This window comes from Herpailurus yagouaroundi, unplaced genomic scaffold, assembly GCF_014898765.1.
Source record: "Herpailurus yagouaroundi ecotype Mexico unplaced genomic scaffold, PumYag 197, whole genome shotgun sequence".
Lineage (NCBI taxonomy): Eukaryota > Metazoa > Chordata > Mammalia > Carnivora > Felidae > Herpailurus > Herpailurus yagouaroundi.
In genome coordinates this window covers 23,867,774-23,893,375 of record NW_024412428.1, presented here as the reverse complement: position 1 = coordinate 23,893,375, position 25,602 = coordinate 23,867,774, and the positions used below count along the sequence as shown (strand labels likewise).

The 25,602-nt window shown below is 40.4% G+C and overlaps 1 protein-coding gene across 4 annotated transcripts in view; it reads left to right on the top strand.

The window, feature by feature from the left end:
* LRCH1 (leucine rich repeats and calponin homology domain containing 1) overlaps positions 1–25,602 on the top strand; it is a 206,653-nt gene that overhangs the window by 168,771 nt on the left and 12,280 nt on the right. For 2 of the 4 annotated variants that reach the window (XM_040448443.1, XM_040448442.1), the window contains exons 16-19: positions 2,845–2,949; positions 11,085–11,194; positions 12,259–12,396; positions 17,253–17,330. In XM_040448443.1, coding sequence (XP_040304377.1) covers positions 2,845–2,949; positions 11,085–11,194; positions 12,259–12,396; positions 17,253–17,330 — 431 coding nt within the window. The remainder of the gene's footprint in view (positions 1–2,844; positions 2,950–11,084; positions 11,195–12,258; positions 12,397–17,252; positions 17,331–25,602) is intronic. The other 2 variants (XM_040448445.1, XM_040448444.1) reach the window with 1 other exon arrangement.

The window sequence follows — 25,602 nt, the reverse complement described above, 5'->3', positions numbered from 1 at the left end:
CTCCTGAGTCTTTTATTAAATGTCGATGTTCTAGCGTGAGCAGCTGTGACGAACTCGGGTGAACGCGAGTCCGGGGCAGGGGGGCAGGGGCAGACTTTGGAGCCTTGTTTTCAGTGAGTCACCTGTTAAGTCCATGCTCTCAGTAGCAGATACCTTCCCTCCTTTTCAGTCAGAGCGAAGAGAAAAGGTGATGGGGCGTGTGAGTGGGGCAAAAATTTTCCAATGAGTCTTTTATCCAGGGAAGTGAAAATAGCCAGCCCTTTGCCCCAGCAGTTCCTGGTACCCTGCTGAGCTAAATTTAGAGCAGCCTCTGGGAGAGTGACTCCTCTAAGACATCGCTTGTTTGCTTTCTAGTCCGTGTAGGGTTATGTATTTTCTCCTGTAACGGTGATCATTTCGAGGCTCACATGAGCAGTCAGGAGTCATTTCTTTAAAAGAGCCTTTCTGCTTATATTACCTACTTTCTTTTAATTTAGTGTTAGTATGTTCACAGGTGTAAATTCTAGCAACGTGCAGAGTATTGATTTTAAAAAGAAGGGATACGCATAGAAAAAATTGGTTCTTTTGATTTCTTCGCTCAAGTTCTGGCACTGTCTACCTGGTTGTAGGTCCTTTTTTGTTTTAACATGTTTAGTTCTTGGTTTACACTCCCCACTATAATGCTTTTAAGGAAGTGTTAAGAAAGGATTCAGACACATGTAAGCAAAAAGCTAGTAAAGAATGCAGATGTTCTTTGTTTTTTCAAGAAAGCATTTTGGCAACAGTAGAAGTTATACATGTGTATATTTTGTAAAAGGGTACCATAAAAATATAATTTCTTTATGAAGGATTTTTTTTTTTTTTTTGTATTTAGAGCAAGTTGACTGATGGGTAACATGTAGCCAGGTGTTAATAGTTTCCTAGCATTTTGGATGGGCGCTAAGGAAAAGCTATTTGAGAAACTGCCTGGACATGGGAAGGATTAGCAGGTGTTTTATGGAAAGCCAAATTGTGTGTGAAATAAGGTTCAAATGACTGGCTTCCTCATGTATGGAATGAACAGAGCATATGCAGCCAGATCTGGGCTGGGCCTCCGTTTCCCTGGGGTCTCAGGTGTGTGCTCGGATCAGGTGGGCACATCTCATCCGTGCCTTCAGTGCTGGCCTGCCGGAAGAGGACCTCAGATTGGGCTACAGACTTGCTCCTAATCCTTACAGGCAGTTTTACATAATTTCGAAATAGTTCATAATGGAGCAAACAGAAGTTGAGTGGATCTCCAAAGAACAATATTCTTTTGAGTGTGCATCTTTACAATTTGGTTGTAAAATTGTCCCAGTGATTCCTTTTTCTTCCTTGTGTGGAGTCCAAACTCAGCTTATCAACATTGTGCTTGTACTCTTCAACCATTTCAGATTCTTTGTACTGGTGAAATAGAAATGGGGTATTTATTTTGAATAGCAGAAAACAGAGATAATTTCCTCTCCAGGCTTCCAAACTTTCTAAAATGCTGACTAACCACTGTGGAAATTGTTCTAGCCGTTGAAAGCTTTGTGGAGTTTGGTTGCTATAAATAATGCTGATTTATCTTCAGGAACATCAAGTGGCATGTAGGAACTTTATAAAACTAGCATTATGTATTGGGGAATTTTAAATTTTGTTTAGTGATTTAAAAATATTACAGTATTTTTCCCATTTTCTAGAAAATAATATATATAGTGATCTTACTTGAAGATTATATGATTTAAAAAGATAGAAATTCTTTTTGACCGAGCAGCTTTGAAACTTTAAAAAGCCGATTAATTTTTATTTTAAAGTTAAGTATATGGATTTATGTGGTTTCTGTGTTATAAATAAAAACAGACTGCTCGAATCAGCAAGTTTGGATAAGAACTTAGATTCTTAAATAGGCTGCTAGTTTTCTTCAAAAGAAAATGTTTTCCTCAATTGTGTTTTCCCTTCAAGGAAAGACAACTACATATACTCAAAGATTCATTCCTAGAAGCGTGTCCATTTATTGTACTGGCCCTGCCTTAGCATTGAAAAAAAAAATGGTACAGATATTTCCTCAACGTGTAAAATTACTAGATGGATATTTAGTACAAAAAAGATGTCATTTCATAAATGACAAACTCAGAAGTGCTTGAAATTGATTAACATCATAAATGACAAACTCAGAAGTGCTTGAAATTGAGACTCTACTAGCGTCAAAATTGTTTTCCTCCCGATCAGTATCAAAGACAATGTTGAGAAGTGTGTGCATCAAGGGTTGAGGAAAGATTTGGCCAGCTACAGCCATCAGTATAGTGTGCCAGTAGACTTTAAAGAGAAATTTTACATTGCCATGGGGGAAAAATTGACAAATGGAAAACCCAGATTCTATAATAGTCTCATTTCTAAATAATGGATATATTTACATATATTATTAAGCTGTGTCTATGTAACCAAATTTTTTGTGCGAATGGTATTTGCTACAATTGTTAGTTACTTAGAAGGTTTTTGAAAAAGGTATCTGGTAGGTCTTCTGCTTTTTATCTGCATTATCTATGGGTGCTCTTCCTTTCTGCTGACGTGATTCATTAGTACTCTGAGTCTGTGGGCTTGCAGAACTGTTAAGATTAACGATATTAACTGCATGCAAAGTATATGATTGATAAGTACTAATACTCGGTTTTTATCATTCTTTTTATTTCATGCGCCATCTTTCATTCTTCTCCTGTATTGTACATTTGAATTTAAATCCCATGATATGAAATTCGCTTCATTTCCATACAAACCTTATGCCATTTGTGAAATGCTGCTGTCCCTTTGGTTTTTCCTGGTCCTTGTCCAACTGTACGCGGACCGGCTCTCTCGCTCTCCTGCAAGACCCAGCCCTCACTCTTCCTCCTATCTCCTTCAACAAACTTACACAGGCACAAACATGGGACAGCTCTAGCTACAGTGTTCCATCTGAAGGAGACAGTGACAATGGTAGGTGGCCTTGTACCTGTTCTTCAATGTGCTCATTAATAAGCCAATGAATATACTAAACGTTCGTTTCTGTACAGCTGAAGATAGAGTATATTCACCTGCATGCCTGATATAAGAAATAATGAGTAAAGCTGGAAAGTGAAGTCCAGAGCGGTGCATGTGGATTGCTGTCTAGCAGTTTGTTCAACTACATTTAATGACCTTGAATATTCTGAATTTCGGGAGGACTTTACAATAATTTCTTTCTCTACCTTTTCTGCTTGGGTCTTTTGGTGTGTATGCTTGTTTACCAAAATTCGGAAGTGTCTCTGCTTCCTCCTGCATCTCAACAAAGTGTGTTTAGAGTTTGATCTTTTATTATCTATATTCACCATGTGAGATTTTTAAGGTAATTAATACCATGGCTGATCCCGGAGTGGTGCACTGAAAAGAATCTTAACATTGAGAAATTTCTAAAAATGAAGAGAAAGCACCTGCCTTCTCCCTTTTAAAAATTTTTTTTTTTTTGGTATTTGCACATTTTGACTTTGGACACCTTCTACCTTTGTGAGCGTAAGCTCACACCTATATAATCGTCAGTTGGCCTGAAAATCAAATGTGCCAGTAAAAAATTAAAGACAGCTAGTTGGGAGTATTATGAATGTCTTTTAATTTAATGCCATTACATATCTTAAATAGCCTAAAAGATGAAAACAAAATGTAGTTATTTTGATCTAAATGTCACATATATCAGAATCTCCATTTGATCTAATGTTAGTTAAGAATTTAAACATTTTACTGTATGATACAAAGTGATAAAAGTAATGTTAAATGAAATAGTATGATTTATAAGGAAGAGAAGTGAGATGTGAGGTATAACCAAAATGCAAACACAATAGGAAAATAAATTTTCTGATAGTAGTTATTTTTTAATTGGAGCATGTTATATAGAAAATATATATTTAAAACATTTGCTGTGATTTCTGGTTAAAATTCAATAAAAAAGCCTTTTCCAATTTCCTTGTGTAGAAGGGTAAATGTATATTTTGGCAGGTTAATTGTAAAAGGAGTTCTATTGTTTCATAGATTTCTAAATTTTTTAACTAAAAATAAGTAGGCTTAAACAACAACGAGACACAAGTCCCTCCGTATACCATCCCATTTTATTTTTTTTTTTTTTTTTTTTTTTAAATCTTTTTTTCAACGTTTATTTATTTTTGCAACAGAGAGAGACAGAGCATGAACGGGGGAGGGACGGAGAGAGAGGGAGGCACAGAATCGGAAACAGGCTCCAGGCTCTGAGCCATCAGCCCAGAGCCCGACGCGGGGCTCGAACTCACGGACCGCGAGATCGTGACCTGGCTGAAGCCGGACGCTTAACCGACTGCGCCACCCAGGCGCCCCACCATCCCATTTTAAATTCTGGAAGTTGAAGAGGGCTCAATGGAAATTTTTTTGATAAACTGTTTCTATACTTAAAAATAAAAAAGAGAGGGACAGGCATTTTTGTTTTTCAGAAAGCACAGCTATTTATGGATCTGCTGTTGTTTAAAAGGAAGCAAAGCCTAAAATGAAAGGAAAGATTTATGTGTGATTTGGTATTTCCTTCGGAGTGATATCTGAAACCAAAGACTTTTTTTTTCTTTTTTTTAAGCTGGAAAAGATGTAGTCATGTTATGTAGCAGTAGAATCTGTGTAGACGAGCCAACTAAAACCAGAAGGTGAGGGCACGTTGGTACTTAGCGGTGGAGGGGAGGCCACAGCAGGGCCCTGATGATGCCCCATTTCTCTACTCATTCTGTAGCAATTTATTGAGGACTCTTTGTGCCAGACTGCCGCCTTCTTATTAAAAATCCTAAAATTCTCATAGAAATGAATAATTACAGAAATCTCTCTGAAGATAAAATAACCTTGCACTACATGCTTGGTTTTTTTTTTTTTGGTTTTTTTTTTTTTTGGTTTTTGTTTTTTGTTTTTTGTACGAGTGCAGATTCCAGGGATTCGTGTGTAACGATGAAGCCATACCACAACCATAATAAAGGAATTGCTTTCAATATTCATGTGGTTCCATCTGTCACATCAGATAATTGGTGGTTGTCATTTGTCCCTATTTGCAGTTTGTCTATAATATGCCATGGCCGACAGCTAATTTTCTATGCAGAAATATTTGTGCGGGTTCCTAGATCAGACTTTTCACATGCTTCTTCATTCTCTTTGTGCTACGCTTGGCCTTGTGATCTGGATGGATTTTCCAAAGCACTTTTTAAGTTGATGAAGATGCACTATACGTATTCACAAGCACACAAGCTAATCTTGCAAGAGAAATATAGCCTGCGTTTTTAGGTGGTTCTTACTCGTTCCTCTTAAGTAGGAGATCCCCTTTAGTGGCCACTCTTTGCATCTCAAAGCTGATGACCACATCAGTTTTGTTTCCTCCTATTCCTATCATCCATTATCTATGTCCGTCTCGACTTTTGTAAATAAATGGTATCTTCTTACCAGCCCAACCCAGAGTAATGTAGCTTGTCTGTCATTTATATTTTTTAGTCATTATTTTTGGTAAGTTGGCATTTTTAGACCTTGTTCACTGTCTGGCTTTATATTGAAATCCCCCTTTTTTAAAATTCTTTTCAATATGTCACTCCAGACATGTCTCATTTTCAATTCCCCATTTTTTCTAAAGCTCTTTCTTCCCAGGAATGAAACATGGCAAACGGGTTAGCAGGTCCTTGGAGGTTTGAATTGCCACGGCCCCCAGGGTCCGGCCTCTTGAGACGGATGGGGAGTAGGTTTGTAGGTCTGCCGCTCCTGGTGTTGGAAGGGGCAGCTTCACTTCAACTGGTTCTTAACGTAGAAACTTCTTTTCTTTCTTTGGCTCTTGCGCCCTATTATTACTCTGCCTCTTTCCTGCCTAACTGCCTTCACTTTGAAGTGAAAACTGTTCCTGTATTCTTTTGAAACATTGTCCCTTTTTTATTTGCAATTAGTTCGTGGGTGCTAATTTATACTTACTTAAAACTGGCCTTTGAGGCGCCTGGGTGGCTTAGTCGGTTCAGCGTCCGACTTTGGCTCAGGTCATGATCTCACAGTCCGTGAGTTCGAGCCCTGCATCGGGCTCTGTGCTGACAGCTCAGAGCCTGGAGCCTGTTTCAAATTCTGTGTCTCCGTCTGTCTCTGCCCCTCCCCATTCATGCTCTGTCTCTCTGTCTCAAAAATAAATAAACGTTAAAAATTTTTTTTAAATTGGCCTTTGAATTATCACTGGAGCGTGAACGAATGGACCTATTCATCTGGGGTCAATTTACAGACATTTTCTGAGTTTTTGCAATAATCTTGCACCTCTAGGTATTCTTTGCCCCAGACAAAAATGAGGAAATAGGCCATGAGAGATGTTTCAGCAATTCTTAGCCCTGGCTTCATTAGAATCATCTGAGTAATTTTTTTTTCATGTTTTATTTATTTTTGAGAGAGAGCATGAGCAGGGAAGGGGCAGAGAGAGAGAGAGAGAGAGAGGGAAGTGGGGGGGGGGCGGGGGCAGAGGATCCAAAGTGGGCCCTGTGCTGACAGCTGCAAGCCTGATGTGAGGCTCGAACTCATGAACCATGAGACGTGACCTGAGTGGAAGCCAGAATCTCAACCGACTGAGCACCCAGTGCCCTGAGTCATCTGAATATTTTTAAGACTACAGGTGCCTGTCCCCCACACTCAGAGGTGCTAATTTATGTGGTGCCACATGGAGTCTGCACATTGATTACTTTTTTACTGATTTTGATATTATGTTAGCAGGTAAAAGTCACTAGCTTAAAGTAAATTGCCCAAAATATGAGCATTTTGAGGGCAGAGAATATATCTAATTCATTTGGGGGCACCAGAAGGGAATACATAAATGCATTAATCAGATTTTTAATTCGCATTAGCCTGGATCTTAAACCACATGGTATTTTTTTCAAAGCCACTATATTTTGCTGCCCTTGAATTTGTGTGTTTAATATCACACACAGTCTAGCTTTTAACTTACAAGGAGAAACCAAGAGCTACATTTCAAAACTTCATGCATCCACAGAGAAGAAATCTCCTGTCATTGCTAAATTTAGGTAATCAAGGTTAATAATATAGACTGATAATTTCTATACCAAGGGTGCATTTCATGTAATAATTACATAGGCATTTCAGGCAATTTTTAGAGCAATGGGTTTTCTTGGTTTAAAATAACAGATATTCTTAACAACAACAAAGAGAAATGTTTTTTTTTTTTTTCCTCGCACATTTGTAAATGTCTGTTGAATGTCTGCTTTGTGCTAGGCATGATGCTCATTATTATGGATAAACTCTGAAAAAGACAGACAATATATCTTTTATAGAACTTTTACTTCAGAGTCTAATGTGTTCAGACCTGGAAACCAAGTTTTGGTAGATTTTTCATGACAGGAGAAATTCAGATGACTGATTATCAGGGTAGGATAATCTGCAAAGATGCTCTCCAAATAGACTGATCTTTGAAGGAGGGAATTTTTGAAACACTTGTTTCATTTTTTTCATCCATCAAACTGCTTTGCGGGGCAGAATGAGATACAAATTAGAAACAGACATAACCTCTCACAGAGTCATAATGGAGAGGAACAGATCTGTACTGTAAAAGAGAAAGTGAAGAGTGCCATGAGAGACACAGATAAAGAATTCTGTACGTGGATAGCTCAGTCCCAGGTCAGGGATGAGGATGAGGAGGAAAGGGAAGGAAGTGGTAGAGATAATGGAAAAATCAGGGGAATCTCACCTGTACCTGCAAAGATGAATTTGACGTTCTGCAAACATATTCATCACTCCTTGCAGGATGTTTCCTTAGAGATTTGTTTCTCTGGCTAAATAAATTACAAATATGAGCAAATAATCTTTTGCATTCTTCGAATGTTATTCATTAGATACATAGTAATTAAATAGTTAAGCACGACTGATTTTCTCCTGCATCTTAAACCACCTGTCTCTTCCTACGCACACTCATGCACACACACATTCATACACATAGACACACACACACACACACACACACACACACACACACACACAGTCATACACTCACTCTACTCTCTTGTCCCTCTTTTTTCTTCTTCTTCTTCTTACTTACACTTAAGTAGGATGGCATTTGATTTGAAAAACAGGTGCTAACAGTGCAACTGTTCTTAATATTGTCTTAGAGCCTCAAGTTAAACTTCTCCCTCCCCTGAATTAAGTAAAAAAAGTTCTTAAAATTTAGTGATGCTAAATTAAGGAAAAAACAGAGTAATTCTTCCACAGATCAGTTTCCCAAAGCTTTGGTCCAATCTGGTAACGGCATGTATTATTTAATTATGACTTGAAAGGAAAGAAAAAAACCGTAGGTAATATAGTCAGAGCTATCATAACGGTCCCATTAAAATTACTGTGTCACAACAGACCCAGCAAAATAAGCAAGCATTTATGTGCTCTTTGGATTTATTATTAGCCTAAAGAGTTTAATTTTTCATGTGTTCCACAGTAATTAATCCATTTAGGAAACAAGTAGTAGTATAGCCATGGTTTCCAGTAATTTTAAGTACATTTGAAGTATTCACTTAAAAGAAAAACACACACGGTTCAAATGTGTTTTAACACTTTGTGATTGCTTAACATTCATAGAGCAAATGCCCAAGCATGCGTTTTATATTTTTAAGATGTATGGGAATTTAAGATGAAAAATGAGGCCACAACATTAAAACCCAGACACCATTGCCTTATCTTATCTCACAGAGGGTTCTAACAAGGCGTAGATACTTGAATTGTGTGCTGTTAAACAAAAGCTCATGGTTAATTTAACTTCCTGATAGTTTCATATTCAAAAAGAAATCTGCCAATGAAAACATATTGAAAATATTAAGCACGCTGTATTAGATAAGATTGCCCCTAGAAAAAAGGCAAAGGAAAATAAAACCTCCAAAGAAAACATTAGATTTGTTTAAACGAGGTTGGGGCGCCCCTTGCTGGCTAGTGTATATATTGCTCAATTGTGTTCACATTCCTGGACTTTTTTGGTAAATTTGGTTGACTTCTTTTCTTTGGGGGTGTGGATTATTTCTTAAATTTTACACATAAATATATATCTCTTCTGGTTGTAATATTAAATGGGTAGATGTTTTTTGTTGGTCTTGATAGGATGCAAAGGCAAGTTTAGTGCATTTCTAATTTCTTCCATGCTTCCTTCTCATTTCTCTGTGCTCTGCGAACTTCTCATCTCTCCCTGCTGGCTTACTCTACCCTGCCTCCTTGGCTGGACTTGCCTTTATTTTTGAAACAATTGGTCTCCCTTCTTGTGGGTTTGGTTTTTGTGGGTCTTGGTGACAGCCCTTTGGGGACACGTCTTTCGCTCTTTTTGCCCATGATTTCCCTGGGTGTCCCAGGCCGATTTCCCTGGATGTCCCAGGCCGAATCTCTGAGATTCTGGAAAGTGCTGTGTCTATTAGACCACCTTCTTTCTCCCATCTCCTGTCAATCAAAGGCTTATTAAGATGTGTCAACTTTCTGATCTTCCGTAGAGCATCAGAATGCTAATTAAAATGTCCTATAACTGATTTAGAAAGAAAATACTGAGATGTGAGAAGCATAATGCAAGTCGTTCATTAAGGTGATTTGGTACAAAGGTACCCATTGAGAGTAAAATAACATAGTTGGGTGAGCATGTGATCACTGACTTTAGGGAGTGGAGTCCACATTTAACTTTTATTTTATTTTTTTATTTTTTTAATGTTTATTTTTATTTTTTAAATTTTTTAAAATGTTTATTTATTTTTTGACAGAGAGAGAGAGAGAGATAGAGCATGAGCAGGGGAGGGGCAGACAGAGAGGGAGACACAGAATCTGAAACGGGCTCCAGGCTCTGAGCTGTCAGCACAGAGCCCGACGCGGGCCTCAATCCCATGAACTGTGAGATCGTGACCTGAGCTGAAATCAAGAGTCAACCCACTGAGTCACCTGGGCGCCCCTTAGTGGTTATAATTTTAAAGACGTGAAGCCAAAAATGATCTCTTAAACGGCTTCTAATGTTGCCAACTTTTCTAAAAGGAGTCTATGGTCATCTCTAAAGAACTGACTTTTAGGGGGCGCCTGGGTGGCTCAGTCGGTTGAGCGTCCGACTTCAGCTCAGGTCATGATCTCACAGTTCATGGGTTCGAGCCCCGTGTCAGGCTCTGTGCTGACAGCTCAGAGCCCAGAGCCTGTTTTGGATTCTGTGTCTCCCTCTCTCTCTGCCCCTCCCTTGCTCATGCTCTGTCTCTCTCTGTCTCAAAAATAAATAAAACATTAAAAAAAATTAAAAAAAAAAAAAGAAGAACTGACCTTTGGGATATGCTGTCAGAGTTTTCCCCCTCCACACTTAAAATATGTAATCCTATGTATTGTCACTTAGTTCTTAAGTCAGGCTTATAAAAAATTTTGGCTAACAGAAACATTAACCTGCCATGATTTTCAATGTGTAAAGCAAGTCTTGAGTCCTCTTATTTGAATAAAATTATTTGAATTTATGAAAGGATTGTGAAACCCCAGGTATAAATGAACACTTAGAATGAAAGCAGTAGGAACAGAGGGAGGGGACATCTGTCAGGCATATGGCCTGGCATGGTTCCAAGGATGACCCAGACCCTTCCCTGGGTCCCTGACTCCTTCCCTGGATTCACTTTGTTGTCACCAAAAATATAGCTTCTGTTACTCTGCATAACTCACTACAATTGAAGATATAATCCTTGGGGGCTCCTGGGTGGCTCAGTCGGGTAAGCGCCCGACTTCTATTCAGGTTATGATCTCACAGTTTGTGAGTTTGAGCCCCGCGTCTGGCTCTGTGCTGACACCTCAGAGCCTGGAGCCTGCTTCAGATTCTGTGTCTCCCTCTCTCTCTCTGCTCGTCCCCGGCTCGCACTCTAACTCTCAAAAATAAATGAACATTTAAAAAAGAAAAGAAAAGAAAAGAAAATATAATCCCTTAGAATAGTCAAACCAAGCTTTGTGTGTGAAGCCTGAATTTGCTTCCATGAGTGGTTAGTGTGCTATTTAGGGGTAAACTATTTGTTTAGCTTAACTATGCGTAGTCCTGTATGGCAGCCTGTGGTAGGCACTCTTAATGAAGGTTTTTGTTTTTTTCCTCTCTGTTACAGTGTTTCTGAGACCTCAGAGAAATTTGGAATCTATAGACCCACAGTTTACAATTCGGAGGAAAATGGAGCAGATGAGAGAAGAGAAGGAATTGGTGGAACATCTCCGCGAGGTACCCAAGAGATAGTATATAACCGAATAAGCGCCTTCAGGGTTGAGGCAGCATTCTGTATTTTCGAAAAATCGACTTTGAAGCACCGTAGAAAGGGACCTGTAGGACTCTAGCAAACAATCAGTATTCACGGCATGGGAGCTTTGAAGGAAGACAGTGAGAGCAGGGCTGAAGAGGTCCTCGGGGTGGGAGTGAGGGGGTTTGGCTGTCAGAGGGCAACCGTGAGTGTCGTGTGTCCTAGCCATGTAAGTGTCAGGATCCTGGCTGTGATACTCTGCTGTACTTTTGCAAGTTGTTACCTTTGGGGGAAACTAGGTAAAAGGCACACGGAGTCTCTCTAATATTTCTTGTAATGGAGTATGGATTTATAATTTCTGAAGATAAAAAGTTCAGTTTTGTTAAAGGGATAAAAATGGATTTCTCGGTTAAAACATAGTGTGAGAGGGGCGCCTGGGTGGCTCAGTCGGTGAAGCGTCTGACTTCGGCTCAGGTCATGATCTCATGGTTTGTGGATTCGAGCCCCACGTCAGGCTCTGGGCTGACGGCTCGGAGCCTGGAGCCTGTTTCAGATTCTGTGTCTCCCTCTCTCTCTCTCTGACCCTCCCCCGTTCATGCTCTGTCTCTCTCTCTGTCTCAAAAATAAATAAACGTTAAAAAAAAAAATTAAAAAAAAAAAAACATAATGTGAGAGAAAAGCATCCTTCAATCCCTCGTCTGCCCCTCGAAGGCCGTCAGAACCAGCTGGGCCTGGTTTCTGTTGGTCACCTCATTCTGGTTTTCTATTTTCATAGCCAAGGCTCTGGCAACATTGAACTCAAGAAGTAATTCCATTATTCCTTTCACTCAACTTATTAAAACTTGTAGGTGTGGCTGAATTTGGTTTTCTACAGCGGAATTTTTACTGTAATATCTTTCGGAAAAGGTTCAAATAATGTCAGTGTTTTCCAAATCTTCCTATTCTTCTTCCCCATAACGAAGTTAGGGTCTCAATTGATAAATACCCGTAGCTGTTTCTTACCGTCAGTTGCCTGGTAACAGCTGGCTTCCTTCTGATTCCCCCACAGAGCATCGAGATGAGACTCAAGGTCAGCCTGCATGAAGACCTGGGGGCCGCACTCATGGATGGCGTGGTCCTCTGTCACCTGGTCAATCACATCCGCCCGCGCTCCGTCGCAAGCATCCATGTCCCGTCACCAGCAGTTGTAAGTAACACCAGATAAAGGGAGACTAACTTTTACATAAGACACACACTTTGGGGGGACGGTGTTGCTCGTTAAAGATGAGTTGTGATTTATGGGGCGCCTGGGTGGCGCAGTCAGTTAAGCGTCCGACTTCAGCCAGGTCACGATCTTGCGGTCTGTGAGTTCGAGCCCCGCGTCAGGCTCTGGGCTGATGGCTCGGAGACTGGAGCCTGTTTCTGATTCTGTGTCTCCCTCTCTCTCTGCCCCTCCCCCGTTCATGCTCTGTCTCTCTCTGTTCCAAAAATAAATAAACGTTGAAAAAAAAATTTTTTTTAAAAAATAAAAGATGAGTTGTGATTTAAACAGTGAGAAGTCTTTCCAGAAAGCTCTTCCGGTTGGTAGCTTCTCTTCTTTTTTTTAAATTTTTTTAATTTTTTTTTAATGTTTATTTATTTTTGAGACAGAGGGAGAGCGCGAGTGGGGTAGGGGCAGAGAGAGAGGGAGATGCAGAATCTGAAGCAGGCTCCGGGCTCTGAGCTGTCAGCGCAGAGCCCGATGTGGGGCTCGAACCCCCGAACCGTGAGATCATGACCTGAGCCGAAGTCGGACGCTCAATTGACTGAGCCACCCAGGCGCCCCGGTAGCTTCACATCTAACTAGAATCTCTTTCTCAATCACTGAGGCTTTTAGGATGACTCTGAAAAGACATGGATTCTGTATAAAATGACATCAGTAATCTCTCCAGCCAGAGTTTGGTCAGCCAGGCATTAATTCAGCAATTCCTTGGTGCCTCACTTTGCTCAGGTGGGGTACACTGAGGTCCTGGGGCAATAATGAGAAAAGACTGACTGACTGAGTGAAACTCCACCAACACCCTCAAAATGCGCTGCTCCACTGCAGGGAGGTAAAGCTGCATACAGAAACCTCTTCCTGTGGATCACAGAGGTTTCCCTCCAGAAGAGGGTTACAGAGTCACTTCTTTGGTCATTCAGATGAGGGTGGGGGAACCAGAGATAAGCTTGTCTTTGGAGTCCTATATCAGGTTCAGGCAAGTAGGAAAAAAAGAAAAATGTCTATCCACACTCTCCACTGTTCATTAGGAGAGGTGGGGAGAGTTTTGGGGCTCGGCAGGCAGCGTTTGGGCTCAAACTCTAGCTCTGCCTATAAGCCGTGTGACGTTGGGTAGGTATCTGACCTCTCTTTAACTTGATTTGTTCTTGGACATGTTCTTCTGAGGATAAAATAAGGCTCCCGCATGTGATACATGCACGAATGTAAGCCATTGATGTCATTAGTGTTTATAGAACAGGTTTCAACATTCAGAACCCCTAATTGCAAGGCACAGTGCTCATAAAATAGCACATAATGAGTGTTTTTCTCCCTCCCCCCCCCAAAGGTTAAAATGACATTATTGATGCTTTTCTTTCGGCAGCAGGAGAGATTAGCTAATGAATCTACTCCAACTGTCAGCTTCCTTTCTATACTATTGAACATATTTTTCATGGAAAAGTTTTACCCCTTTTTTTTTGCCTCAGAAATTAGAGGAAAATGATCAATCTGTCTCTTCAAATCTGTGCCTAGCTTGCCTTAGTTTGGGGAGCAAATTCTGTCCTATAATCTGCTATGAAACTTTCCAGTATTTTCTACAAGTGAGGCCCAAATGGCTATAAAGTTGTGTGAGCCATGTGCGAAATTCACATTTAACAGTTTTTCCCAATTTAAAAAAAAAATTTTTTTTTAACGTTTACTTATTTTTGAGACAGAGAGAGACAGAGCATGAACAGGGGAGGGGCAGAGAGAGAGGGAGACACAGGATCCGAAACAGGCTCCAGGCTCTGAGCTGTCAGCCCAGAGCCCGACGCGGGGCTCGATCTCACAGATCGTGAGATCATGACCTGAGCCGAAGTCGGACGCTTAACCGACCAAGCCACCCAGGTGCCCCCCCCCCCAATTTTTTTATAAGAGAGAAACTGTGACTCCTCATAGCCTCCAGTTTGAATGTACAATTAGTTATATTATTCACAGTGAATGTGAGTCATGTGTCTAAGCATTTTTATATTTTGTTAATCCTTCAGGAAAAATGATGCGCTCCTTTAAAAATCTTTTGGTTGTCAACCTGTTTTCTTTTTTAAATATTTTTTTAATTGAAGAAATAATGGGAGATAATGCCCAACTAGAGAAAATAGAGAAATGCAGAGGAAAAAATAATATCAACCTTTTTTCCATGAGCCAAAGACAACCACTGCTAGCATTTTGGCCTCTCTACTAACTGCTAGCATCCTTTCTGCGTTTAAGGTCTTTTTTTGAATGATGAGCTACTTATGTATACTATTTAGTAGTGTTTAAAATGTATCAAAACCTAGATTTTCCTCATGTCACAAAAATTCTTCATAAATATCCACTTTAATAACTGTAATGTATTTTAGCGTGCATTATCATAGTGCAGTTTTCCTTTTTAGAAATATGGGCTGTTTCCAAATGTCCACTTACCTAAAATTCTTTGGGGAGGTTCTCGGAGCCCCCTTTGCTCAGCCCACCAGCTGTGCTGCAGCTGTGGAACCTGCTTTTGGTCCTAGTCTGGGCTATCATTGTCTACTCCAGTGTTTACGCGGGCTCTTGCCTCTAAACTAGAAGGCTCCCCCAACCTTCTCTCCAAATGTCCTCATCTTGCAGCCTCACTGGCTCCCATTGCTCCTGTCCCTCAGCGTCTACAGGAGGCAAGCCATTCTTGAGCCCTTAGAACTGAGTTAGGTTCCGTTCCTTATGTTTTTTTTTCTCCTAATAGTCTCACAACTCAGACCTCTACCATACTAAACTATAATTTCCTGCAACTTACTAATATTTCCAACTAGACTAGAGGTAAGTGACCCTGAGAATTGTGTGTTTCGCTTCCACGGGTGCATACTTCACAGCTGGTGGAGTATCTGACACATGGGAAACACACAGTATGTGCCATCATATCTGCACCAACAGAATGGATACCTTTTCTGCCCACGTTATTGTCAATATCAAGCATTCTAACTTTTCATTCACAAAACTAATAGTGTCCATTTTTTTTATGCCAAGCAGGTGTAATTTTGATTCTTTGACCATTGACGGGGTCGAACCTCTGACTATTTTATTTGTAGTAAGTGCTTTTCTAACTAAACCCAGACGACAATAGTAGAATGGGCCCTCCTTCAATTCCAAAGATGGGAAATATTCTTGCATTGACTTTGCTGGGCTGACCTAAATATTTTGAATGGTGTTGGGCGTCTTTGGAGTTTCAGAAAAGAGCCCCACAAAATCCTAAGTGCACAGAGGACGATGAGGGCCTGGAGGGTTGGAGAGACAAATACTCAGGTCTCAAATGGTGAAATGCCTCTTGGTGCCCTGTCAGCTGGGCCAGCTCCTAGTCTTCTGGTAACCTCATGTCACATTACCTAAGTCTGTTCCTTCCCTTTGCATAAGGGTTAACGTGGTGGCCTTGTCCTAAGACATGCCTGGGAGTGAGCAAAACCACCGAAGCAGCTTCCTGCCCCATCTTTGCAAGTCTCACGTTAAGGGGTACCATTTCCTCTCTAGCCAAGGTGGAGAATGCTTGTTTAGCCTCCAAATTAAATGGTTCCATGCCAGCAGGTTTTCTTTTTCCCTTTTTCCGGGGGCGGGGGTGGGGGGAGGATAAGGAGTCCCTTTTTAAAATTTTTTTTTTCAATGTTTATTTATTTTTGGGACAGAGAGAGACAGAGCATGAACGGGGGAGGGGCAGAGAGAGAGGGAGACACAGAATCGGAAACAGGCTCCAGGCTCTGAGCCATCAGCCCAGAGCCCGACGCGGGGCTCGAACTCCCGGACCGCGAGATCGTGACCTGGCTGAAGTCGGACGCTTAACCGACTGCGCCACCCAGGCGCCCCTGGAGTCCCTTTTTAAAAAGTAAATAATGTGCAAAGAGATTTTTGTGCTGAGTGGCATGGACCCTCTAAGATGGGCTAAGAGTCACCTCACTCTCACTTACTTTTCACAGGGCAAAATCAGTCCTTATAAAATATTGCTTCCACACCCAGACTGTTGGATTCAGTCATTCTTCTTGCTCCCTTTTTAAGGGAACTAAGAGTAGAATATTAAAATTTAACAGTGAAGCTTTTAAACTTACCATGTAAAAATCAAGCTGTGTGAATCAGATGTACCTGTTTTCCATCCCACACCTTAGAGGCCATCTGTAACCACAGTCAACTCAACTGTGAGAGGCCATTGCTTAAATCCTAAACAGGCCACCATTTTTAGGCTGTTTACTTCTGTTGCCTCTTTCTCATCAAACCCATTGCTTTGGCAGGAAGGAGATTAATTGGCCTGCTGAATTTAACCCTTCTTTTAGAAATATATTGCTGTTGGGAATAGGTGATGCTTATGGTATATTAATAGATGAACGAAAGCAGATTATGCAAGAGTATGATCCCATAAAAATTGTAAGTATGCATGTATGTGTATATACATATACACATATATATAAATACTGTTTATGAGTATACATATGTATATACACATACATGCATATGCAGAAATTTGCATTTATACACATATATATACACATGTATATACACATGCAGAAGTCCTGCTTATATAAACATCTATGTGTATACGTGTGTTTCTGTGTATCTTTTCACACATGCATATACACATACACAATGTCTGGAAGAATATAATCCAAAATATTAATAGTTCTCATCTCTAGGTGGATGTTTCTGGATGATTTTTATTGTCTTCTATTTGCTTAGGTATTTTTTCCCTTCAATGAACATGTGTTACTTGTGCCATTTAGAAAGGTTAAAATTTAACCTGTTATGAAAAATCATTTCTCTTTTAATAATTAATTATTTCTCCATATTTGCATTTATAGCCCAAACTTAGCATGGCCAAATGCAGAAGAAATGTGGAAAACTTTTTGGAAGCCTGTCGAAAATTAGGAGTACCAGAGGTAACATCAAACTTAGTCCCAATAACCATGTTTTGGTACCGATTTCATTTAATGCATGTGTTTGAGACCACTGAATGAATGTACAGATTTACACATCCTTTGAAGTCTCAGTCTTTTTCGAGGAATAATGTTGAATAAGTTACATAAAATTTTAGCTGAATTCCTCTATTACAGTGAAATTAAAATGGCTTAAAGCGGTATTGGTCAATACTGAGGGAAAAGAGAGTAGAATTTCTTTAAGGTTTTGAAATAAATGCAAAATTCCAAACTTGAGAAAAACATGTAGTCAGCTTGATTCTCTACTCCAAGAACAACAATTGCTGAGGCTCCATTGAGCCATCTGGCACGTTCCATAGGGTAGAATTTTGGAGGTGATGGTTTTCCTTATCCAAAGCTGTTATGCAAAGCACACCTGTAGTGAACTCCTAATTTGTTGATTTCCATTCTGTGTAGTTGCATTTTGGGTATGTGGATCAAAATAATATTGAAAATATTGTAATTATTGTTATTATTATCATTAATCATTACCACTAATAATAACAATGTTTGTATGTTGCTTTGTAATTTGTTAACTGTTCGCAGTTCCATTCCCCCCGTTAACCCACTGTAGATCCAATTGGCATTCCTTATAGCCAGCCCAACTATAGTTGGCTACTTTGTCTTTCTCCCAAGCTAAGCCCCACCCTCAGCCTCAGCCCGATGGCTAATTTGGGGCTTTTAAAGGCTTTGCTATTAGTAACAAAAGCCACTCAATCTGGGGATAAGTTGAGAAGTTGATAATCATTGTGATAAACAGATATGGACAGTAATTACATTTTGAAAATTTTTCTTCTATGTTTTCTAACATGCCAGGGATAAAGTAACTACAAACTCTGCTGTGAAATACCGTTTATGAGTATGTGAAGGAATTGCGTTGCAACGTAATTCTTCTCAGTGGTAGGAGTTAGTTATTGGAGTTGAGAAAGACTCATTCTCCCTCCCACCATCCCTCCCATCTTCCTCTTTTTCCCTCCATCCTTCCTTCCTTCCTGCTTTCCTTCCTTTCTTCCCTCCCTGTCTTTTAGCTTGTTAAGGTTCAAAGGTAAGGGGTTATTAGTGGTGCATTTTTTATCTTATTTGAGGGCAAGGAGAGAATTATTAAAGCACCATTAAGTCAGAACTGTATCCATGAAGACAACCTTATAAATTCACATTTAAAAAGAGCGTAATCTTTATATAATGGATGAAATGTCTTTGTGATCAATCCAAATGTCTTTCAGTAATGTTAATGTTAATCTCTGTCTCTATATTGCATGTGTATGTTTTAATATTGCATATACATTCTCAGCTTCAAATATTTGTGAAAATTCTTATACACACACTATTTTTAATAATTTGACCATCATGGGCTAATAAGATTTCCATGTGTGAATCAAAACTATCCTACTAGGTTTCAGACGATAAATTATTTGTGTCTGTGCCAGAAAGCACTGATGACTTACAGCCTAATCCCCTGTGGTATTTTTAAACTCATCAAAAAAATTCTTTTTTGGCTTATGGTGATACAAAATGAAATGGAAATGCCCTTAACCAAGTGTTGTGAATAAAGGTTGGTAATTATAATTTTCTTTCAAAGTAGGGAAAAGGAAATTAAATTACCATAATATGCAGAGAAAATTTTTTCATAATTTCTGAATCATGCCCCTAGCAAAGTGTCCCTTGCACTAATCAGTAGCTCATAATTTCCGGGAAGATTGAATTACAGGGAATAAATAACCTTTTTTGCCAGTGTCCCATTTAACTATGCTTAGTAAGAAATATATTACTTAGGCCAGTTTTGAAATTTTTTAAAGATTTGAGGTGACTTTCAAGTTTGCACCGTGTGTAATGTGCATGTATGCTTGTGTGCAGGCTTGTGTGTGTGTGTGTGTGTGTGTGTGTGTTATCCATCCTAATGGATAATCCAGTAGCATTTCACGGGTGACTAGAGTTACATGAAGCTTTTTGCTACTAGAGAAAATCTGTTGGTTAATTAGCAATTGAACTTCTTTAATCAGATGTGTTAAAGTAAGGAAAGAATATTCTAGTGGAAAACTAGAAATTGCCATTGGAAGGCAATTGGCAAATCTCCCTGTATGCTCAAAGGAGCATACTTTCATCTCACGGAATGAATTAGAAATACATGATTGGAAACGAAATCTTTCCTCTGGGTGTATGATAGTTGGGGGAGGGGCGAAATGACTCCCTTCCCCTTAGGTATGCTTCTTTCACTAGCGGGGGTGAAGTTTTAATGTACGTGTTTTAATGTAGTATAAACAATTGCTTATTTACACTAAAAAATAATATATCACAAGCCTAATTGCAGAAATTCTCCATTTACAGTCAGATATTTGAAAAGGCTGGTACCTGAAAACACAGAGAACCTGTGCCATTACTTTCTTAATTGCATCACATTTAATATTTGGGTACAAAACAGTCATTGATTTCTCAGTCAAAAACATAGTTATTTCCTCAATTTGCAAGCTTTTCCTGCTCCTCCACCCATTACTTATCTACTCACTTACACTCACAAGTCACAGAGATCTTGAATTCTGTATTTGATAAGCTAAATACTAATTGACAGTGATGAATCACCCTGTAGAGCCTGAGAAGTCACAGCTGTGCTCTAAGCTTTGCTTTTGTTGTCTTTTGTAATAGAATCACCGTTTGAAACTAGAAGGCAAAGTCAGCATCGGCAGCTTCTATAATTTGTCAGCTTCCTGTGGATGGAATGCGGTTGCTGAGCAGATTTAGTTAAATTTTTACAAATAAAGTAATATGAAGGGATGGAAGTAATTTTAAAATTGTTCCAGTTCTAGTGCATTATATTTTCTTTAGAAGTCCCCATGGACACAATCCCAGCTCTATACCTCGGGGTCGGTCAAGGTTCATGAAGCATTTTACTCTGCACTTGGGTAGCGAGGTTCTGGTGTGGCTTACTGTATATGTGGCTTCTTCAAATTGGCTGCATTTGGACTTGCAGGCAGGGAAAGCAGCCCAGTCGGTGTATTTGCAGGAGGTTAGCACATGTAGACGGGTAAGGCACCTCCAGAGCTCTGGTGTGTGGTTTGTGACGTGTGGGTAAGGCTGGATCCTTGGCTCCTTAGTCGGTGGGGACAGACAGGATTTGGAACAGCAGCTGCCACTGATGGAAAGAAGATGACATCACAGAAAGAAGTTACCGATGGGGACCTTGGAGAAATTCTGTTAGGGTGACAGGAGAATTGCTTGCCATCAACTGAGAGGGATTTGGCATGAGGTGGAGGTTTGCTGATGAGAATACCAAGGAAAGGTCCTTACAAATGAAGTAGACAGAGCGTTTGTGGACAACTTTCTTTCTCCATGCCGGGATGACATTCTTTCCAATAGTTACTTCTTTTAAAAAAAAATTTTTTTTTTAATGTTTATTTTTGAGAGAGAGAGACAGAACGTTGAGTGGGGGAGAAGTAGAGAGAGAGAGAGAGAGAGACAGAATCCCAAGCAGGCTCCAGACTCTGAGCTATCACCACAGAGCCTGACACGGGGCTCTAACTCACAAACAGATCTCGACCTGAAGGGAAGTCAGACACACAACCGACTGAGCCACCCAGGTGCCCCTCCTTCCGGTAGTTACTTCAATGTACGTTATTCTTCCTTCCTGCTGTCCATTTTAAGTGCCTTGGGTTTTTGGTTTTGGTTTTAGGACAAGTTCCCTAACTAAAGGGACACAAACTGAGTGAACACAATGTGGAAGGAGAAGACTGAGTGGGTGAAAGGGATCTGTGAGCCTGAGGAGGGAATGCATAAGGTCTGGGGTCAATGATCCCCCACTTAAGCTGGTAACTAGTTATGTGCCCTGAGGCAAACTCTTTAAAATTAGCAGCAGTTAACCATTCGTTGAGGACTTGTTATACATGCATCATCTTAAAAACTTCTTATACATGCATCGTCTTAAATGCTCACTGTTGAGGGTCGGAGGTAAATATTTTCTCGCCATACCCTGAGGAAACAGAGTCCAGAGAGCTTATAATTCCCTGAACTCACTCTCACAGCTGGTAGCCATAGACATGGCAGTTTGAACCGGTTGAGTCTCCCCCCACCCTGCTCTGCAAACTGCAGGTGTTGGGACTTGAGGAGTAAATATAAGCCCATTCTTCAGAGCCCTTGAGTCTTTTCAAATGGCCAGCTCGGGAGGGGAGGGAGAGCCAAGTGGGAAGACTACAGATCGTTCTCGCCTCCTGCATCAGCCAGAGCAGTTTCTGTTTTATCAATAGCATATATTAGATTTCTAGCTAAGATTTTCTTTGGGGGGGGGTGGGGGCGGTTAGGAAGCATCCTGTTGCTAAGCTTAGCTTGAAAATCACAGACCTCTCCGCTTTCTCTGAGCTGTAATACTCCATGAAAGTCCAGCTCCGTAATTACCTCTTTCTCATCCACTGCTTGGCGGTGGGCGAATTCACAGCGGGTGCATCAGGGTGCCCTGGAAAATCTGGGGATTGGGTGGTGGTGCCGGCATCAACTTGATCTTGAAGACCGACCTCCCCTTGGTGGGCTTCCAGCTTCTTGAGGATATGTTCTTTATATCCCCCCAAAATCTGACCTGAAGTCATGAGGCTATGAATGGACAGACTGAGGCTTCTTTTCTGAGTCACCTGGGCCACGCTTGGCCTCTATGCTTGATGTAGAAGATTCACCGTTGATTATTGGGGATTTCCAATTGGATCCAAATTTAGGGCTGTTTGGGGCTCTTTTTAGTATTGTCTCCGCTCAAAAGAAATCTCTGACTTACAAAGCATTAAAGTTATTAGAAAATAGAGAATTATATTTTGGTTCACAAGGGAAATTTTCCTACTCGGTTTTAAATAAGGAGCCTTGGCCTCAGACCTCTGTAAGGAGCTTAATTTAAGACTTGTTTTCTTTAGAGGAGAAGGGAACTTAGATGAAACGCGCTTTGATTTTGAGCCACCCAGCCCTTGGTAGCCACTGTTGTCTGCAGAGGGAAAACAGAGGAGGATTAAGGGCAGCAGCTCTACCTCGGTAGACACCTTGGCGGCACAGGGCCCCCACCTGCCTGCCTGAGCAGCACAGACGCCAGGGGCTTGCGGGACCGTAGGGTGTCCCTTAGCTTCTACATGGGCCAAAAGGAGTTACAAATAAAATCCTCGAGGGGCACCTGGGTGGCTCAGTCAGTTAAGGGGCCGACTTGGGCTCAGGTCATGATCTCGTGGTTTGTGAGTTCAAGCCCCGTGTCGCGCTCTGTGCTGACAGCTCGGAGCCTGGTGCCTGCTTCAGATTCTGTCTCTCTCTCTCTCTCTCTCTCTCTCTCTCTCTCTCAAAAATAAACATTAAAAAAATTTTTTTTAAATCTAGTGCATTTTGGATTCTAACCATGATCCTGTTGCTATAAGAGGATTGTGTTGATATTATGGCCGAGTCTTCAGTGCCTTTCATATTTGCCTTTCGTTGTTTTCTAAAATGGGATACGGTGATTGAAAGTGTCAGTAGTAACTTTCCTACTGTCTGTGAGGGTTTAGAAAATTTGTAACTAATCTGAATTATTTTTTTTATTGGCAGGCATTCTATAAATTGAAAACACGTTGTTGTAATCTTGAGGAAAAATGAGTTCTTTCTCTTTGACCTTTATGCCTCTTTTTTCCCCTTTAGCATCAATTCAAATCATAATAAGTACTTTTCTGGGATAGGCTGAGATTCTTTTCTTTTTAATGTTTGTTTGTTTAGAGAGAGAGTATGCCCTTGTGAGCAGGGAACAGGCAGAGAGAGTGGGAGAGAGAGAGAATCCCAAGCAGGCTCCATGTTGCCCAGCACAGAGATCATGACCTGAGCTGAATTCAACAGTCAGACACTTGACCGACTGAGCCTCCCCGCTGCCCTTGGAATGAGATTCTTACTACAAAATTCATTTGGCTTTTACGTTTATATTGGTTAATTCTGAGTCTGAATAACCAGAGGTGAAGACCGACACATTGATTATTTTTGTTAACAGCAATTTAAAAATTTGTAATAGATTAAAAAGGACCAGTCTCTAGCTTGTAAAATCAGGCCCAATTTCTTACAGGTGGTGTGTGTTTGCCATTGAGAATGTAAGAATTCTTTCCCACTGTGTGTCTCTCTGGGCAGCGGTCTAACAGCCTTTCATGAATGCACGGTTGAGAAGAACCATTTTAAAAGCGGCATCTTCAAGAGGTTTTAAACTGCAATTCTAGATAAAGTAGTTTCCTGATACAACAGTTACCCTCCACGTTCATAAAATTGATGATTAGTTCTGTGTATTTGGAGAAAACTGTAAAAACCCTTCACTACCTCACTCAACTCCCCACCAGATTATACCTTGTCAGTCAGAGCTTTACATGTTCAGAGTGGCCGTCAACGTTCCTGAGCTATGTTACCTTAGGTTTAAAGAAAAAATACTTTGTAATCGTGTTGACTTAAAAGTTAAAATTATATTTATTTTAAAAAACCTTTTTTTTTTTTAAATGTTTATTTTTGAGAGCGAGACACAGCACAAGTGGGGGAGGGGCAGAGAGAGAGAGAAACACAAAATCTGAAGCAGCTCCAGGCTCTGGGCTGTCCACACAGAGCCCAACACAGGGCTCGAACTCACAAGCTGTGAGATCGTGACCTGAGCCAATGTTGGAAGCTTAACCAACATTGAGCCACCCAGGCGTCCCTAAAATTAATAAAATGAATATATTCTAAAGTTGCTAGAATTTAGACTGCAGAACACTCACAACATTTGTAATCTAGACCTTTTTCCAGATCTGTCTACATTTCTGTTTGCATCCCTAGTATTGGGGGAGGCTCGGCCAGTCTTTAATAGTAAGTAAGCTTAGTCACACTTTCTTGAATTAACCTTGGCAGTTGTGATTTCTGTTCTTTGTAGTGGGAATTAGCATCCGCACTTGCCTCTGAGGACTCTGACTGTATTCACTGTGCCTTTCAAATGCCTTGCAGTAATTACTAATGCTCTGTCCTACAGGGTGAAATTTTGCCTCTTTCCATTTTCTTCCTTTTTACTATTTTCCCGTTTTAATTCTAAGAGAAAAAAAATGCACAATCTCTAAGTGCCGCTCATTAAGACTGCAATTTGGTAGGCACAGGATCAGAAAGTTCATTTCCCCCAGCGATTTCAGCCCTGTTTCCTAGCACAGCGTCGTCCTTGAGGAGGTTGCTGTGGCAATTGGGCTGTGGGACGTGGGACGGAATCAGAGCGCGGGTCTCAGAGGACCCCAGCAGCTCACACTCCACATGTTACGGTGATTCCAGTTTTTGCCTACCAGACAATCTTAGACCCATGCCTTTTCCTTGAGAGATCACAATTTAGTTTAAACCAAACGCCATGGACTGTGAGTCTAGGCCCTACCCACTTTAATCTGAAATCTGAATTAAGCCCCGAATCTGTGGCATCACGAAATTAATTCCAGGGCAAGAAGAAGTCTGTGTAGGCTCCCCATGCGAGAAGCGTGCTACTCAAGAACACTGTAAGGACTATCCGATTCAAGTTCTTGGAGGGCATTGCTAGGGAGCAGACCAGACATTTTCCCTAGGGTTCTGGGAAGTGTTTTAAAGCATAGACTGGAGGTAGAATGATTTGCTTTTGCTGTGGAAATACCCACTTTTGTGAAAATTCACATTTCAGTTTGTGGACGCCTTATGTCTTACGTCTGCTTTGCTCAGATTTCACTGGTTCAGCACAACATTGCAATAGAGAATTCTTATTGCAATAACACGTCTTTCCTTAGATGTTTCCCCATCTGCTAATCCTTGACCAGTGTCTCTCTCCCAGTGAAATCAAATCTATGTGTAGATGTTTTAATTCTTGGGAAAGTAACAGCAGTAGCTTGATTCCTCCGAATCCACTGAGAAAAGCTGCATGATCTGAATAGATGTAACGTGGCTTACTGTCTTTAAAAAGTCTTAAGAACAGCACCTTTACCTTCATAAATTAAAATTAGAATGTTTTTAGTCTTATCCATCCTGCTTGATATTATAGCATTACTTTTCATCTGAGGGCATCAAGCTGACTTCAGAGGATATAAGACAGCATCTTTGTCTCAGAAGCTTTCAGTTGCTCTGTGATTTGCATCTGCTTAGCAATGAGGCTAAATTAAAGGGGAAAACTGTAGCAAAGTATGATATAAAATATATATCGTATATATGTTTTTAAATGCTTTGCCAGATTTGAAATAAAGCTGCATGTATGAACTATACCTTAAATAGTTTCAATTCTTGTTTCATTTGGACACAAAACTACTTT